Below are 18,992 nucleotides of genomic sequence, written 5' to 3' on the forward strand. Positions count from 1 at the left end.
TGATATACATAAATCATTATATTTCCCTGATATTAAAAGACTACAAAGACATTACAATTTTAAAGGTACTTTCAAGCTTTCTGAGAGACATATTTTTAAAATTGCACATAAGACACTATATTTTTAATGTGTTCACCCCCCCTCCTTCTTCTGAGTACTCATCTAATCTAGTTTAGATGGAAAAGATAGGTGCTATGACTCATAAGAACCAAATTTGGCAATGTCAACAGCCTCACTTTATATTTGTCTGTAAGGAGCCTGTACATAAAAGAGAGTGAGAGAAATTGCCAAAGCCATCATTGAATCTTTCCTATTGGAAAAGCTGTTAATCATAAAAAGGGCTGACACAGAGGAGGAAACTCGCCATAGCAAATTACTCCTCATAACAAATTGCTGTAAGGATTACACCATTTAATCATACATTTTAAGATGGAACTTTTTCTAATAATTAGTTATGGCAGTTGTAGGTTCTCTTTTATGCTATAATATGACCATCTAGAGAAAGAACACAATGCAAATGTGCAGTCTTGCTGGTTTACCTCCTCCATTATTTACAGTATATCTGTGTCTTGGTGTATTGTCCAGATAGGCCGTATTATAAAATTTTCTGCCTTCTTTAAGGCTCTATTTTCTGTCTGAATCTTGCCTGATATGACACACTTCATAGGGTCTTTTGCTAAACTTCTATTTCCCAACAAAATGTTACTGATTAATTTTTTTCCTGCCTCTTGCATTTCACTGTTGACAGGTGTTGACAATTGTTGACAACTCCAAATATTTAAAAATAATTAGAAGTATTATCAGCAAACAAGGACTCTCCATATTTTTAATTATTATCCCTATATGGTATGCTCTTAATTTATCTTTTTCGTTCAACATGTCTTTGAAGACAAAGAATAAGGTCTGATAAAGGTTGAACTGTAAAGCTGTGCTTCTTGACACCTGATTCATGAGTGTAAGTAGTGTTTGAAAACATTTCTAACTAACTTTTATGTTGAAAACCAGTTAGGTATTAAATCAACTAGTTTTTTAAGACCACTGTCTGTTCTATGATTACAGAAAAAATTGATAATGAACTCTACTTTGTGCATTTACAAGTAGAGTTGCATGTAATCTTGTGTGCTTTCATGTAAATTGGTTGTGTGCATAATACTGAGAATCTACGTATCTGATATTTAATTAATTCTCTGGAAATCGTCCAAAGAGCTCTAGGCAGAAAATTGTGATACCATTACACACTTTCATAGAGTAAATAAAATAGATTTCTGTAACTGATAGAACTATTGTATTTTTATAGTTTTTCAAACAAGCCCTTTTTTGACAAAACAAAAAAACATCAGGGAATATATTTTCAGTTTGCTTTTTTCCCCCACTTTGTTTCCCATCTCATGAAAATAATTTTTTGGGAGTGTATTAAAGCCATGGACTTTACCATTGACACAACATATTGAATTCTGGATGCTTTTGCAAGAAATAATACAAACAAGCAGAACACTGAAGTTTCAGAAACAGGCAAACATGTCACTTCAAATGGCAAGGAGTAATGCAAACCTAGAGAGTATTTAAATGTAGCTATTATTCAGGAAATTCCTGGCATTCAATGAGAGTCATAAATGTAAATCTCTGAAATGGATACATTAGAGTTTTAAGTAATAGTCCTGGTTTGAAAGATAGATGTCTGCTAGGAAAAAGCAGGGCCTTCCCTTGAAATGGAGAAAGTAAATCCTCTTTCTGAATTAGTATAATTTTGAAATTAAGGGCCTTTCAGGTCAAAGATATTGGGATAGGAATAACAGTTTTTTACTAGTATATATAACAAGACAAACTGTAATACAACAACTATGACATTAACAATAAAAATAACAGGAACTCAGTAACAGTCCTCTGGGCTGTGGGCACTTTCCCCTTTGGTGCAGCTACAATCACAGCTGGCAGTGAGTGCTGCAGGCTTCCAGTTGACAAGGCAGGTGCGATGATCCTGCACGGCTGCAGGGGCTCTGGGGTGATGGCGGCTGTGTCCCAGATAGGAAGGGATGGAGGAGAGGCTTTGCTCACGAAGGCTAGGGCTGATGATGCTCCAGCAGGATGCTTGGAAACAGCAAGCTGAAGTGGCAGGGCATCCTAGCATGGCAGAGGTGCAGGGTCCAACAGCAGAAGAGGCAGATCTGGCTGGGCTATGGCAGTGGCAGCAGCGACCCTCCTCCTCTGAAGCCAAGAGGGAGCTAGAGACAGCAACTGCCCTCCACTCTCCTTTTACCTGCTTCTAATCTCGTGGTGTCTCTCCCTACCTCCTTCCAAAAAAACAGGGAGGTTCCCCTTCCCCCTATCTCAAGGACCTAGCCATCTGTGTTTCTCAGCATGTCAATGGGAAAATGTTTCACAGGCAAAGAGGAAAGGAAAAACCAATCCCCAACAGTAATCAAAGTGGCAATGAGGGCTGTTTATTTTGAAGCACCAACCTCCAGGCCTTTTACAAAGCAGATGTAATACATGCTTTCGGCATCAGGAAGCAGCCACTCATCCTTATAGAGAATATTCAGGGCTTCCAGGAAGGGGCAAGACTACCATGAGTGCATCCAGCATGTGTACTGTGCAGAAAGCTTTTTCTAGGAGTAGGACATCTATACAGGTGAGTCTCTGTACATCAGAGCAGCCTGGAAGAGAAATGAGCTATTGTCATATGAAAAATCACGGTGACTCCCTCTATGAGCATTTTTGTCCTTTCACTAATCACTTGGTCAGGACAGACCTGTGATTTCTGGGGAAGAGAACAGAAGATTTTTACAAAGCAGTGCAGAAGACAGTGTGTAGTAACAACATGATTTTATGTCAGCTGAGAGACACAGTGCCTCTAAGAAGTTTACAGTGTGCAGAGGAAGAGGCTGCAATGGTCTGCAGTCTCAAAACATGGGGGTATCACAGATTTATATCAATTCAGTTAAGAAAAAATAAGCAGGTCACCTATAACTATGATAGAAGGTCACCTATAACTATGCATGATACTAGCTGGAACCCCTTCTGGCTTTCATCTGTAGGTAGACAGCCTAGATTCTCTTGGAAGCTATTTGACCTGAAGATAAATGTGAGAATAGTGAAAGAAAAATATATTAATTGGAATACCAAAAGACACCATTGTAGAGGAAAAACTGCTGAAGAAACATTATCTCAGACCACTAACAAGAAGTAATTTGAAAATCCTGAAGTAAATTTATTGGTGCTATAAATCACTTTAAAAAATATATTTGTGTATTGATAAGTGAAATGATACCTTGCCACATCCCATGATCTAATAAGTAACAGAACACTGGCAAAATAACCTTGGAGAAGTCCCGGGAAGGCGGACTGAGCTCTGGGAACATAGATAGAAAAAAGCAGTCTTGCAAATTGCTGGGAACAAACTGTGCCTGCTCAGAACCAGGGGTCAACCAGCAGACACCACAATTTGGGCATCAAACATCACCAGAGACCCCGAATGAGACCCCTGAGGACCAAATAAGGACTTCTGATAGGGATGGGACTATGAAAAACAGGGCAACGAATATACATCCAGCAAGCAAGGACACCTGATAAATACGTAAACAATATGTGTAACAAAAATCCTTACTTGCCTGTCTGTGGTTATGCAAGACTAGAAGAAAATGTTTCTTGTGTCCAGCAAGTTGTATTAAAGAATGTGTGCTTTCTAACACTTAAAACTGTATTAGAAAATTTCTATCCAGCTGAGTTCAGTATCAATATAAAATTATTTAGTCTTTGAAACAAAGTAGCTTGTCTACCTTGCCTTTATAATAAAAGCAGACTCTATCTGGAAACTCAATTTTATAAAAGCACAATTGAAAGAGTAAGATTTATTGCTAATTCTTGTTGCCCCCCTGCTTAAAATAAGAAAGCAGAGAATGCAAAAAAATGCAGTGATTTTATTAGCAAATTTCATCCCAGAATTCTATTCCAAAAAGAATATAAATTTATGTGATATATTCCTAAATATATGTTCATGATTTAAAATAAAATGTGTAAGTTGTGTTTTTTCAGTAGCATTTTTTCATCCTCTTAATTACTTCATGTTCTTGGGCACAAGTAATTGATCCTGACAATGTCATAGCCTTTTCGTACCACAAGACTAAAACTAAGACAAACATGGAAAAATAATGCCAAACATTATGGGATTTCTCAGTCCCTTCAAGGCGTTTTGGCAAAAACTTACACAGAAATATAATAAATTATTTTGATTATCATAAGCGTTTAGTGTAGGAATACCATGACAAGGAAAATACAGAATAGACTAGAAGAGACTAGAATAGAATAGAATAGAACAGAATAGAGTACAATACAATACAATACAATACCAGATAGTCCCTGGCTCTGTAACTGCACAGGTATACAGGAAGTGCCATTCCATGTCTCCACTGGAAGACATCTATGTGCAAAATTCCATTCAAAACCTGGTTTTAGGCATTTTTTTCAGGTTTCAAAATATTCCTTATCTTCACATTGTAGACAGCACTTTTATGCTCAAGAAATCATACTTTTTCACAAAGTTTTCTTTAAATAATATAGCTCAATTAGTTTCATCCAGATCTAATGAAGACATTTGATATAGCAATTATGTAGACCTAAATAGCTAGATTTTTAAAGGTACCTATCTGAAAAGGCACTCAGCTGCATTTTAAAAAGCAGTCAAGCAGTCAAGTAGCAATCGTACATAAATATAAAACTAATCACTTTTTCTTAGAAAAGTTTACAAAAGGTATCTATAAATTCTTTGCAGAGCATATTTTGCAACAATCTGTAATTAATTAGTTTGCATATATATCATCAGGGGAAGAGTCATTTAAAGAGATTTAACTGAGGTTTTTAAAACTGATTACTCAAAAAGATTTTTGACGTATGCAAGGATAAGTATAGATATATTTTGACAAAGATGTCCTCAGCATAAATAATAGAGCCTAGAACATGATTTGGAGACCTAAAGAACTGAACAGTTTCAGGGTTTAAGAGCTTAATATGGTTTACAGGGGCAGCAGGCAGCATGCTCCTTGGTAAACTCCTATCAGAGCAGAAAAGTGTGGTTACTTCTTATTTCTTCATTTCTCAAAATCACCTGAGAGTCATTCCACAAGAACTTCATAAAGAATGAAAACAAACAACTTGAGATAGGTTAGAGAGTGGTGTTAGCAAATACCCAGGTTATGGGTTTGATACATGGACCTTTCACTTAAGAATTGGACCTTGATGATCCCTTTCCAACACAGAATATTCTGTGATATAGACAGACTGATAATGTGGAGGGAAAAGGAAATAGATGTGTTGCCTTTTGGTGTTATAAGTATCAGGAACCATATAATGACATTTTAGTTCAACTAGCTAAACAAGAAAAATAAAGAATATGCAGCGCTTCTAAGAGCCTTCCTCTAAATTACTGTTTCATTTTCTGATGAGAAGACCTTCTCAGATATCCTTGACACTCAAATAATTGTGTGAAGTAATTTCTGTGCTCTTCCAATTAATCTGTAAGGTCTGTTTTATGGAACTCAAAAAAAAAAATTACTATTTTTGTTTTTCTCAAAGGTAAAACCCTAGTAAGCTCCATTATTTTTAACTGTAATTTAACTGTCTCAGGGTCTTCCACTGGCCCTCAAGTTCTTTCACCCTTTAGGTGTAAGACAAGAATGTTCCATATTCCTTTTGTAAGTGAAAAAGGTTCTACACTTCAACTCAGAATGGGAAAATATAACCCTAAGGTGCATCTTTCAAGAGCTGCTGTATACCATAATGATCACAGAACACCATAATATTTTAAAATTCTGTTTCCTGTCTTTGTCTCTAACCAATAAATTAGACAACAATTAGTAACAGTCAGGGACTCTAAAAAAATCTAAAAATGTCTGCCACTTTCCACATACAGATTTGAAGTTACATCACACTTCATGAAAGAATTACCTTATAGCTCTCTTGAAGCAATTTTTTGCATGTAAACTTAAAGTTTATTTATACTTTACTTGAATACTGAATAAATCTATGTAATTCAGTGATTAAATAACCGCCCCCCCCCAAACCAAAGAAACAAACAAATATTCAAGGACTTCAGTAATTAATTTTGTTTCAAAATAAAGAACATTAATGCATCAAGGACATTTCTGTAGGACAATTTAACACAAGTGACTGTCTTTCTAGGAAATATTCTTCCTTGACTTTTGAATATAAAAATTTCCTCCATCATATGTCCCTGTGCTGCAAATAAGTTGCTTGGACGTGCCCATAGAAAATATATATCAAGGCAATTCATAGGATAGAAGCAGATTGATATATATTGGCAATGTGAGGATCTGGATCAGTCAAGCTCTGTCAGAGTCATAAACCTTTTTAAAAAGCTGTCACAGAAGCTTATTTACCTGCTCTATCCCTCCAGCACCTTCAGCAAAATCTGTTGTTCATATAATCTGAAACATTATTCCCATTAAAAGGCCTACATTTTTGCAAGGTGGTGACAGGTGATAGTTTCATAGCTCAGATGCTACTTAAATCAGTTTTACAGTTTCCAAATTAAAACTAATTGTGTGACACAAGACCTTGAATCTATTATCTCAGTTAATGAGCTGCTAAACTTGTTAATGAGTTAACTAATCACTGTTTTTACAGTGATTTTTTAATGTGATTTTATATGAGTGAATACGATTGATACACTGTTACGACCTCAGCGATAATGAGTCTGCTTCTGAACAAAATCTGTTTGCTGCCCATGTTACTTCAACTGGAGATACATATCTGTACAAGGCTTTTTTACTACTCTGGCATTTTATTAATTCCCTTCAACACAGTGACAAATGTCAAAGAGCTCACCACCAATGTGGATTTCTCATTCTGTAGTCACACTAATACCCCTGAAATATTTGCTGTAGTATACAGAAACAAAACAAACAAACAATCCAATAAAAATAATCTTATAATGGATTCTAGCAACTAAAGGATTATCCTATCAGGATAGCGTTTAGTTGAGGAACAATTCGACACAAGAGCAACAACATTTATGGCAGAGTCACTCTGTAGCATCACCCAAAGTCAGGGTCCTGTCTTCCAGGTTCACTGGCTTTGTAAGACACGGACTGCTCCATGACCTTCGGCTGTGGTCCGTCTACAAACAACCCCTTCCTCGTCTTTCCACCACTGGACCATAGCTAAAAAAGAAAAAACCAAACAACTAGAGCTTCCAGGACCTACCACTTTCCAAACTATTCTTTTGCTTATTGTTGAGGAATACATCTGCTGCAGGTAGCTCGGTAGCACCGGAGGACCAGCTCGGGTTCTTTCTGTGGTGCTGGACCGTCAATAAACGAGGTATCTGAGACTGCTAGGGGAAACTCGGTGTGACTGTGTGAGTGAGGTGTGCGGGGAGAGCACCGGCGACACACCGGGTCACTGGAGCCGCCGTTGCGAAGGCGGCTTCGGTGTCCGCAGTGACAGCTCTGGAGTTGGGAAGTGGCTTCCAGGGAGTCTCATAAATGGTAACATTGGGAAGTTGGCTTAACATTTCTGCTTTCACTGAAGTTCAGTTACAAAATTTGCGTTCTTTTGTACATAGAATCAGGCTAAAACAGGGGACTGGTTAAAAAAAAAACCCGCCTTAACTTCGTTACATTCGAAGGAGCCCCTCACTCGCGCCCAAAAGCCGCTGACCACCCACAGAAAAGGCGTAGTGCTCACGAAAGAGATGGAGCGACACGGAGAGGAGTGCAGGGGCTTCCGCTTCCGGCGGCCGCGCTGACAGCGCCGGGGCCTGGCCGTGCTGGGCGGCAGGCAGGGGGGCATGCGGCCGCCGGCGCTGCCGCAGCTCCTGGTGGGGCCGCTGATGGTGTCGCTGGTGCTGCTGGAGGCCGCTCGCTGCGGGGAGGCTGCAGCCCTGCGCCCCCGGGACGCGGCCACCACTTCCCCGCGCCCCACGGAGGCGGCCGGCGGGGCCGCCACGCGGAGCAGCAGCAGCAGCAGCAGCAGCAGCAGCAGCAGTAGCAGCAGCAGCAGCAGCCGCCTAGCCGAGGTGTCGGCGCAGCCCGAGCAGGGTCAGCCCATGACCCAGCGCGCCCTGTCCGTGCTGGTGCTGGCCAGCGCCGCCCTCATCGTCTACTTCGTGATCCGGACCGTGCGGTGAGGGCGGGGAGCCGGCGTGCGGGCGCGGGGGACGCAGTTGCGCGGCCGGGGCTGCGGAGCGTGTCGGCCCTGCGGCTCCTGGGGGGCTGGCGAGTAGCGCCCGACTGCGCTGGGAAGCTCCCGGTGCCGCCTCTCCGGTATGGGCGGCGAGCAGCTCGATGGGCTCCGCTTACGTCACCGAGAATCGCACATCAATGTAGGGCCTTTTCCGACTCCCTCCCGAGCTCTCCGAATGAACTTGTTACTGTGGCATCCGTCAGCCCACCTAAGTTTATTTTGTATGTTCTTAGAGTGATTTTTGACCAATTTTGCAAACTTGTGTATCGCTAAACTACTGAAGTTGTCCTTTTCCCCGACTTTGCCAGGAAACGTCTTTCTTTTATGCTTTCTTTCACAGTAAGATTAACCTATTTAGTGTCTTTTTAAAGAAAGGGCCCTTATAAAGCTTTATCAATTTAGTTGCTGTTATGTTTCTCATGGAAACTATTCTCCACATAACTCGATGTGGTTTTGCGGTTAAGTACAGTGTTCGTCACTGTAATTTTTTGACCTGGTAGTTTTACTTTTCTCTCTCATGCTTAATACCTTGAATTCTTCAGAGCAAGGCCCAAATGTATGATTATGCATAAAGCACTTTAATTATGGAGCAAGTTCTCCATGTACTTTGCATTACATTTAGATAAACCCATTGTGTCTAGTATCTGCAGCATTTAATTTAGAAAGGCAGTTGAAAGACTGTTTTGTGTATGTCACGTACTAAGATATAGAGTCCAAGTAAAGTAGGGTATTTTGATTGTTCCATACGTCTTACAGATCACTCTTGAGAAGCCTTGAGGGCACTTCTCAGTGTTAGTATGTGTTGTAACACCAGCCTGTTGCATTTGGAGATGTAAGCAGTACTGTGGAAATGCCAATAAAATAAAATAAAAAAATAAATAAATAAATAAAGGTCTGTTATTGCAGGACCTGGAGAGGAAAATTTTCGTATATTGCCATTATTTTCTGGATGAGTGGTAATTACTTGACATTCTGGCGATAGGGTGTTGTTCTACATTTGCATCTGGAGTGCTGTCATCTAGGAGCTACTGTAAACTGGAAGCTTAACACTTGACATTACTTTGTAATTTTGCTGCATCTTGCTTCTGAAATTTGGAATAGGTAAAGTGTATGTTTTTGAGTTCAAACTTCCAGCTGAAAGATTTTTGCAGTAGTTATTTAAGAAATACAAGGATTAAGTGCAAACGACCCATTTTTTGGATAGGTTTTCTTGGCATGAAGAGGTATCTTGTTATAAGACATAAAAACATTTTGCAAACTTTCTACCAGGTTGCCTGCCCAGTGAATGAAGGGAAGAAAGTGAGTGTAGTGTTTCTGGATTTTAGTAAGGCTTTTGATGTTGTTCTTCACAGTACCCTTTTGGACAAGCTCTCCAGCTGTGAGGTGAGCAGATTTGTGGTGCACTGGTAGAAGAGACAGCTGAATGACAGGGCTCATAGGGTTGTAGTAAGGAGGGGTGCATCCAGCTGGCACCCAGTCACCAGTGTTGCTCCTCAGGGCCTAGTTCTAGGGCCAGCTCTGCTCAATACTCTTACCAGGAGATGACTCTGCCATCCTCAGGTTTGCTGATGATGCCAAACTGGGAGGTGCAGTTGGCTCTCTCAAGGTGCAAGAGGCCTTGCAGAGGGATCTAGATGGAGCATTGGGCAATCACCAGTGGCAGGACATTTAGCAAAAACAAATGCTGGATGGTGCAGCTGGAACAGGGCAACACTTGACACTAGTTTTACTTGGGAGAGAAGTGACTGCAGAGCAGCCATGCAGAAAGGGATCTCAAGTTGACAGCAAGCTCAGTATGAGCCAACATGTGCCCTGGCAGCCAAGAGGGCAAACTTCACCCTTGGGTACATCTCACACAGCACAGCCAGACCGTCAAGAGAGGGGATTGTGCAACTATTCAGCATTGTCACGGCCTTCCTGTAAGTAACTGTGCAGTAAGAAACATACTGGCCCTTGAATGCAACCAGACTGGGCAACCAAGCTAGTGAAAGAGTTGGAAGGCCTGTTCTCTGAGGACTCTGGGTTTGTCTGCTTTGGAGAAGATGATGCCTGAGTGGTGACCTCATTGCTGCCAGCAAGTCTCTGAGGGAAATGCTTATCCCTTCTTTCTGAGATCCAGCTATAGGGTGCATGGGAATGGTTTAAAGTTGTACCAAGAGAGGTATAAATTGGACATTAGGAAGCACATTTTTACTGGTAGGATGGTCAATGATCAGAACAGGCTTCTTAGAAAGGGGGTCAGTGTTTAAGAGGCATTTGGACAATACCCATGGTACCATGCTTTAAATTTTGGATTGATCAGGCAGTTGACTTGATAGTAGTTGTAGGTCCCTTCCAACTGAGCAGTTGTCAGTCACAGAGTAAAAGATCTTAAGTTATTTTTTTTGACTCTCAGGATGCTGTTTTAGAGTCATGGCAATGATCACATACACGCATGTTGTGTAAGCATCTCCAGTACTCCTGTAGCTGGAGTTATTTTGCTACTTCTTATATAGAGAAGGGTTTGAATCACAAGTGATTAGTGTATCCTTTTTCAACAGGATTTGCTTGAATCTGAATCTGTGCCAGCTTTGTGATAAGTTTTTTTTGCTTTATCTACAATCTAGGCATTTGCTGTGACTGTCTTCGGTTACTCTCAAATCACAGTAGCTACTCACATTCCATTTTAACCCATTAAAGGAAAAAGGTAAAATGTAAAGTGAGATTGACAAGAAGTACTGACTGTATGAGTAGCACCTACTGCCTCTTTTTAATTTCATATTTTTGTTGTGTTTAAAATAGTTTCTTAACTGCGAGGATATCCACAATGCTTGTCCTAGTCCCAATTGCTTAGCTTCTACTTCAGTGAAAATCAAGAGGCATAATGTGTAAGAAAGAACCCTATTTTTTATCACAATGTCATCTTAAAAATTTTAGAATTTTTTTTCTACTTAGTGTTTTGAAGTGTTCAACTTCTATGTTGAGGGGTAAAGAAAAGATGAAATACATGAAGAATGTGGAAGGCACTTGGTCTTGAACTGAAAGGTTAAAATTCTGGTTTTGGTACTAGCCTTAGCTTTAATTGAAAAAGCTGGGTATTTTGTTCTAGGCTAAAGTACTTTAGTGCCTGAGGTAGCAGTTGCTGCATTTTCACATCTTAATTGAGAGTGGAGGAAATGGTCATGTTGATTATTTCTTATAACATTAGAAATTGGAGGGCTTTGAGGAAGGGTATATACTTTATCTCTTTCCCATTCTTACAAGGATATATTTGCTTCTCAGTTCCAAAAAGAGATATATTTTATGCATTGGAGTATAGTGAAAAGATAAACCAAGATTGAATGCTGTTGTGTGTTCTTTCAAGAAGGATATTTAAGGAAGTTGTGAAAGTATGCTAGAGTTTCAGGACAGGATTTGAAGCTGAGAATCTCAGTATTGTATTTGTTATCTCTTACAAGATAGCTAAAATGGTGCCTAAATGTGGGACAGAGAAAATGCTATGCACAGTATAAAATAGTGTAGTATATGTAATATGATAGCAATACTATAATATCATAATATATTAATATTTTCTTTTATTAGCTCAGAAATATTCTGTGTTGAAGTTCCTGAATGTTATAAACATGTTTTATAGGCACCTAGCTTGTTTGCCAGTTACTGGATGTGATTCTGTCAGCATTCTGTAAACAGATGCCTTTTGCACAGTATTTGGTGAGTGGCTACTGGTCGGAGTTCTGGGACTTGAGCAAGGCTTGTTCCATGGGTTAAGGAGAAGTTCTGGAAAGCCAAATGGAATGGTTCATTGTGTGGGTGATGCACATGGGACCCAGGCCCATGCAGCAAAGCTGTGGAGAGTGAGGAAAGCAGATGCAGACAGTTCGCTTGTCACAGGCACTGTGCCTTAATCCTGAAACATGAGTCACTGCCTCTTCCTTCCGTGCTTTGTGAAGCATACAAAACATTGACTCTACAAGATCTGTCTTATTCCAAAGTGTAACTATAGATGATTTTTTAAATTTGGTGTCTATAAAGTCTGTCTATGTTCACAAAAGATAATAAAGTGTCAACCATGACTTGTGTTACAAGTTATAACTTTGCTATGGCTTTATTTGGTTTCTGCCTGATTTGATTCTCTGTTCTTTACAGATGCGTAAGACATATAAAGAATATATAGCTAGGCAATTATTTTCTGAGAAGAAGGCTGTTAGAAGTATGCTTTTGCACATGTTTTTATGCAGCTCTTATATTTAGATGCTAAGTACCATTTTGTATTCACTACATTATTCAGTACATTAATCCTGTACAAAACTACAGATGACACTCTTATTGGTCTTAATCATTTCATGTAAACTATTGACACTTAGAATTATCTGACCTCCAAATTTCATAGAGCTAGGTGTGTACACTTATCATAAATTTTAGAAGACTTACACTATGTATCAACATAGCAGTATTTTACATTATTGCATCAGAAAGTAGCAAAAACCTTGCATTACTTGAATGTTTTAAAACACTTTTCAGGCTCAGAAGGCAAAACAGAAAAACCCGAAGATACGGAGTTTTGGATACAAACATAGAGAACATGGAGCTGACTCCGTTAGAGCAAGATGATGATGATGATGATGATACAACACTATTCGATGCCAGCCATACTCGAAGGTTTGTATTTAGAACCTGAATGTACTTCTAGCAGTAGAAGTGAAGGAGTGTGGGTGATAAGCAGTTTCTCTGAGAAAGCTCACTACTGTGTTTCATGTGCATAGTTGGAGAAGGGATGTCAAGATCACTTGAATTTTAAATGGGCAAGAATTTAGTGGGCAAGAAGATAAACACCATTGGTCTTCAACATGTGAGTTCCAGAAAAATGGAGAGGAAGGTAGGATATTTTTGTTACAAATACAGTGTCATTGAAGCTAATGTTAAGTCAACAACTAGCTTTTACTTTTCTCTTTTCTTTTTTGTTCCTAATTTGAAGGCTTCTAGGTTTTTCCTGTATATTCTCACCTATAAGTTCTGCTTCAAGCAGCTTTGTTTCATTCTTTCTTATTGCTAAAGTAGTCAGCAATTAGTTGATGATGATCCTCCACCAGGTTTTACATTTGGTACTGCTGCCCTGAAAGATTCATATTCTTAAGCTACTCTCTGAAACTCTGTAGATACAGGAAAATATTGTTCTATATCCTTATAGTGTTTACCTTTTGTTCTGTTTCATTAATGTCCTTAAACATGACCAATTGAAACTTAAATTCATTGAATTCACACTTAAGTTTTTTCCTTAATGAGTAATGCTATCACATTGCATGTGCAAAAATACAGTAAAAAAATTGATGGGATTATCCTAGGCATAGTTCATAGTGAATGCTACTTGACTACTGTTAAGTATCAGAAGAGATCAGATGAATTTTTCCAGTTGCAGAAAGTAATTGATTCACACTGTTTAATGTGAAATCAGATTCAAATCTTAAGCAAAACAGTTTGATAAATTCAATACATGATGTCTCAAATGAATTAAAAGTATTGGAGTAGTAAATCAGGTGTTCTACCATTTATTAGGAGGAACTTTGGATACCATTTTGGAACTTGAAGAGAAAGGTTCAGTCTACTTTAACTTTGTCTCCTTAATGGGAATCTTTCTGATATAAATTTTTTTCAGAAGTCAAAGCTTCTCTTGATTTTTTCTCCCCCATACACTAGATTAAAGTAGCTAGCATTCTTCTGTGTTTAAGAATTATGTGACATTTACCATTACTTTGTATTACTAGTCTTGTTCTAGTGTATATAAATATGTATGTAAAATGTAATAAGTAATTGTCAAATTATATCCAAGAATTCCATCAATATCTTCCTTCAATCTTTCAGCTTCTGTTGTAATTCAGCATGCTTGTTAGACATTGAGGTATTTGATGACCAGTTAACATGATATTCTTTATAAATGCTTATTCACAGGAGTATCAACTATGTTTTTTAATAGGAAGTAAATGATAATATAGCTAGTCATCATTAACAAACAGTATTACGCAATTATAACTTTCAGAGAGCATATTTCTTATTTTTCTTCCTGTTTCTTAAACACTTCATTTTGAGGGAGAAGAAAAGTTTGTTGAAGTATTTTATTGTAGAAGTATCTAAACTGTTGTTTCAATAGCGCTCTGAAAGTATGTGCATAGATTATTGAATTTATTTTGATACTGAGAACTCAGGAAAACAAAGACTTCAGTTATACTTAGTGAAGATGGTGAATTTTCTCTGTTTTGTATATTGATATCTTCCTGTATTCTCTTTTATGGGGAGAAGCTTTTAAAAATTTTAAGAACTACTTTTTATTTTTAAATAGTGTTTGGTGTAGGATGAAAGCAGTGCTGAACAATGTGAATTCACTCCACAAATCTCCATAGAACAGCTTGATAAAATGATGTTCAAACTTTGCAAAGATATGTTGTTGCTGGGAGGATAGTTTAAAAACTAGAGTTCTTGAATTATTTTATTTTTTAAAATCTTGATTGGGAATGTACTTTTAAAATTAATTTATTACCCCTTGTTTTGACTTGTTTGCACCTGCACTGAAACTTTATAATCAGTTTTCATGTTACTGCTTAAGCACAATAACCAAAGGGAGTACAAAATGCCTAATTAAACAAAGACAACTTAATGTTGAGGACAACTTCATGCAAATGATACTCAAATATTCTTGGCACATATTATACTTTGTTCTGACATTTACAGTAATTCACAGGTTTGGACGATGAGGGTTTCTTTAAGGTAGCTTAAATATATAGTCAGGCCTGGAGCCTGGGAACAAGGAAGAGAAGCTTTTTGTTTTTTGGGTTTAGTGCTTTGTTAAGTAAAGAAGAGTCACAGTTTTACTTAACTTAGACCCAAAAATTGAGCTTCTTTAGTTTATTTAGCTTAAGTTTCTTTCCCTTGCAACTCATAAGAGAAGGCACTAAAAAACTCAGTGCAGTCACAGGAAATTCTTACCTCCATGTTCATTTACATTTGTTTTTGACGTCAAAGTAGTCAAGTTTTGGTATATATATAACAGTATTATTTTATATATAAAAATACTTTTTTTTCCTAATTTCTTTGTGACCTGTTAAAAGACTGTAATGGCACCTGGTCTGCTTTCATTTTTCTTGCTTGAAACAGTCAAGCTTTTTTTAAGGTGATACTAAAAAATACTATACCTATATTAGAAATCCTTATAGACTTATTTTGGGTTAGCTGGTAACTGTATTAGACCCATTGCAGGACTAGGCAGAGAAACTGGTTTCTCTCCTAAAAATCACCATGATAGTGTTAGTATACTGGTGAGCAGATAGATTATTGCTGTCAAGGGTTGCTGTTTTCTTTCAGAGCTGTATGAAAAAAGATCCCCAGTGCCGTCAGCTGTAACATAGACACAATTTAAGTGTATTCCTGCTGTCGTCATTGCCCATGTCTCTAGTCTCTGTGCTGCTGCTGTTCGGGGCAGTTTACCAAAACTGTAGGTTTTAGCCATTTTGCTCAATAGCTTACTATTAAATGCCCAAGTGTGAAGTTCTACATACATGCCAACTGAGGAACAGTATGCTAGTACCACATCTTTGTTTTTTAAAATCATGTCACACTAGTAGTTTACGTTCCTCATTGAATGACTTCACACAGAAAGTGCTGCAAGGCACAAGGAGAAGAATTTACTCAATTTTTTTTTATAGTATTCCATAAATGGAATGCTACCAAGACTTGCCAAAGTTTCAGTAGGAACTCGGGAGCCTTGAAAGTTCAAAAATATATTAATCATCGTAAGTCCCTTTTTATTTTTTAAATGAGTTGTCTCTCTACTTGGAAAAGTTAAATGAATGCAGGCTTATCATTCACAGTAATATGGTAGCTATGAGTTTTTCTAGTCAAATTTAATGATAAAATGTTGTGTCTCTCTGGGTTCTTTCATAATGTGCAATCTTTAAAAATGTAGGTTAAATTCTCCTTGAAACAGGGCATTTCAGATTAATGCATCTGTTTCTTCTATTTTAGAGAAGTACGTGCCTTTCAATGAAAGAACTTAATCTTAGAACCAGAGAAGGAGACTGCTTCATGGGAGAAATAAGAAGCAAGAGGGTATGCAAGTGGGGAGGAACTAATTTAATGTGTGTATTTTATGGCATCCTTAATATCTTGCAATAAGTAATGTATTAATTTGTTGCATCTTTTTGTATATAGAGATTCTCAATGTATAGCCTATGGGGAGAGAGTACTAACTGCACTAAAATAAAAACCTATTTGGAAGGGAGATTACTTGTAAAACAGGGTATTTTTTTGCTTGTTGCAAATCTTGTATGCCATTAAGTGTGGTATACGCTTTTTTTCTACAGTAACCTGGAATGTTGTTTTTTTCTTCTGATACTGAATTGTAAGTAAATATAGCCACTGTGGACTTCTCAGAATTGTTAGAACTTGATTTTAATTGAGGAGATGATTTATTGTTTACCAATAAAAAGCCAAACTGCTGCCTTCTGTGTTGAGAATTTAAAAAACTGAATTAACATGTTTTGTGTAAACTTCAGTGAAAAAATGTGTTTACAGTGTTCCTAGTATTTAGTGTGATACTCCAACACTGTACATTTTAAGGATACTTGGGTAATTATGTAAAACATGGTATTGCCACATCTTCTTGGTGTTGAGACTCCTGATTGCAGCTGTTGAGTTAATTTTTTGTGGTCGTCTTTAACTTGTGTGAGCAGATGTGTCTCAGTGAAGGCCTGTAGTGAAGAAGAGATAAGCCTTTGGGAAAATCCTAAATGTTCTGTAACTCTAAGATTGACATTGACATAAACATGATAAACATTGACATCAGAAGCAGCCATTACTGCTAATTATGTACTACAGGATGTGCCACATACTGAAATACGTGGTAATACTTACATGAATGTAGTTGACATACAGCAGTTATGTTTAGTTTTTGGCTAGTGTCATAAAAATATTAGAACAGTCTTTAAGACCTGGAAGATATATTTTTTTAATGTGTTGCTGTTTCCTCTGTAATCTTGATAACGTAGCCAAAATGTTCAAATTCTAGTTTAGAATTAATGTGTATTTCTTTGGCTAATTCCATACATCCATATACCTCCATACGCGTCCATATACATCCATATATATCCAGGCATAAACTTGCTACAGCAGTATTGGTGGGGGTGAATATGTATCCTCAAAGTACCTAAGTTATGGGCTACAGAAAAAGAGGAATAATTTTTCCTAATTCTTCACCCTCTTAGTGTTTGAACAAAATTGGAATACTTTTCTTTGAGGTAATTTCTGCAGTGATAGGGTGGGGAGAGAGTCTGCTGTAGTTTTTCTTTACCAGCTGATTTCTTATATTGAAACCTTCTTACATGCTCTGGCAAGAGCCCAGATGAGATCAAACCAACCTCCTGAAGTAATTTTCACCTACATCTGCCCGTGTGCCACACGGAGCAAGGAAATAGACTGTATTTACAATAAATACTAGTCTTTATTTTCTTTCCTGTTGTACCTAACTTTTTCTGCTTATGTTTAAAGATAAAACTGAAATGAAAACATAGCACAGCTGCTTGGTTGAGGAATTTGGATACACAGTAAAGAATAACTGGGTTGTAAACTGCAGGTGAGAGAACAGTAAATGATAGACGGTAAAGTATGCTATTTCCATATACAAAGGAGACCATCAGTGTTTAACTAAACATAATTGAAATCTTTCAGAAATATAGATGACTGTCTTCCTGACATCCTAGAATTCAAACCTATAGAATCTTTCTAGGCTTTGAGCCACCCTGAGGAGGTGTTATACTTGTTATGCACAGATATTTGAATTTGTAAAAAAAAAGTTAAAATCACTGGAAATGCAATCAATCTTTAAGCTCTTGTATGTGCTGCAGGTAAACTTTGATGTTTTCCTGCAGAAAAAACAAAATGGAACAGGTAATTTATGTTTCCAAACAAATTTTCTGTTGGAAAAGAAAAAATCCACAAATTTTCTCATTTTGTAAAGGCATCTTTCATCCCTGCCTCAAAAAATATGAGGGTCTATTTACAGGAAAAGTGTCTGTAAAGCAATCATAGAGCTGGTAGTAAATTGGAACAGTTTTGATTTCTGGTATGTCCAATACCACGTGGTTGATGGAGCAAGCTTCCTTGGCCTTACTCAGCTTGTGTCTGATTTCAGTAGCTGAATTGGTTCTCATTGCATTTGCAGACACAAAACTAGTCAAAAAATAATCATAGTTTTGTATATCTTGGTCTTAACAATTGGAAATTTCAGCTGTGAGTTTATGTACAGCACCTGTTGATAGGTGCAACACCATCAGTACTGTTTCCAACTACGTGTGAAAAGATGTTCTGAGAGCTGTTATAACATGCTTTCAAAAACTTGGGAAAGAATGTGCCACCACAGAGGCTGGTAACTGACCTGCGCATAAACAGAACTGAAGTTTATATCAAGCTTATTTATCACTTTAAAATTTCATTTAAAAAGCAAGACTAAAAAGATGAAGACAAATAATTATGAAATGTATAACTGAGTAGCTGCCTATGGAAAAATTGATCCCCATTTGAACTAAAATATTAAGAGGCCAGTAAAGAATGTGAGCTGATCTGCTGATGTAACACTCCTTGAAGATAGGAGATAGCCCAAGTTTAATGAGCAGTAAATTGGGAGAGAGGCTAGATTTTCTTCTATAACTTGAATTTCTGAAGGCAGAAAATGGAATGTGGGGAAAAATCTTGGAAGATTGAAAAAAGTTTAAAGGTACTCTTACAATTTTTACAGTATTAGAGCTATCACAGCATATCTATTACTGTTT

The 18,992-nt window shown here is 37.7% G+C and overlaps 1 protein-coding gene and 1 long non-coding RNA gene across 3 annotated transcripts; one reads left to right on the top strand and one right to left on the bottom strand.

Moving 5' to 3' along the window:
• Nucleotides 1-1,778: 1,778 nt before the first annotated feature.
• Nucleotides 1,779-7,790, bottom strand: LOC148219697 (uncharacterized). The gene is made up of 2 exons (XR_015799646.1): nt 7,702-7,790; nt 1,779-7,175 (listed from the first exon to the last, which is right to left on the bottom strand). It is a non-coding gene; the product is annotated as an uncharacterized LOC148219697 (long non-coding RNA).
• FAM174A (family with sequence similarity 174 member A) lies at nt 7,736-16,665 on the top strand. Of its 2 annotated transcripts, XR_015799644.1 has the most exons (4): nt 7,736-8,139; nt 12,700-12,837; nt 12,942-13,054; nt 16,192-16,665. XR_015799644.1 is itself a non-coding variant. In XM_014877322.2 (3 exons), exons 1-3 carry the CDS (start codon nt 7,805-7,807, stop codon nt 16,211-16,213), a joined length of 495 nt encoding a protein of 164 aa, XP_014732808.2. In that variant the 5' UTR covers nt 7,736-7,804; the 3' UTR covers nt 16,214-16,665. The 2 variants fall into 2 exon arrangements, 1 of the variants encoding a protein (XP_014732808.2); XM_014877322.2 differs by lacking the exon at nt 12,942-13,054.
• Nucleotides 16,666-18,992: the final 2,327 nt, after the last annotated feature.

The sequence above is a fragment of the Sturnus vulgaris genome, chromosome Z (genome assembly GCF_052056855.1).
Source record: "Sturnus vulgaris isolate bStuVul1 chromosome Z, bStuVul1.hap1, whole genome shotgun sequence".
NCBI classification, from domain to species: domain Eukaryota; kingdom Metazoa; phylum Chordata; class Aves; order Passeriformes; family Sturnidae; genus Sturnus; species Sturnus vulgaris.

Excerpts from the sequence above, each read along its gene's own strand:
- FAM174A (XM_014877322.2), top strand. The coding sequence starts at position 7,805 with ATGCGGCCGCCGGCGCTGCCGCAGCTCCTGGTGGGGCCGCTGATGGTG. Across the intron at positions 8,140-12,699 it reads TTCGTGATCCGGACCGTGCG|GCTCAGAAGGCAAAACAGAA; the intron begins GTGAGGGCGGGG and ends AACACTTTTCAG. Across the intron at positions 12,838-16,191 it reads GATGCCAGCCATACTCGAAG|AGAAGTACGTGCCTTTCAAT; the intron begins GTTTGTATTTAG and ends CTTCTATTTTAG.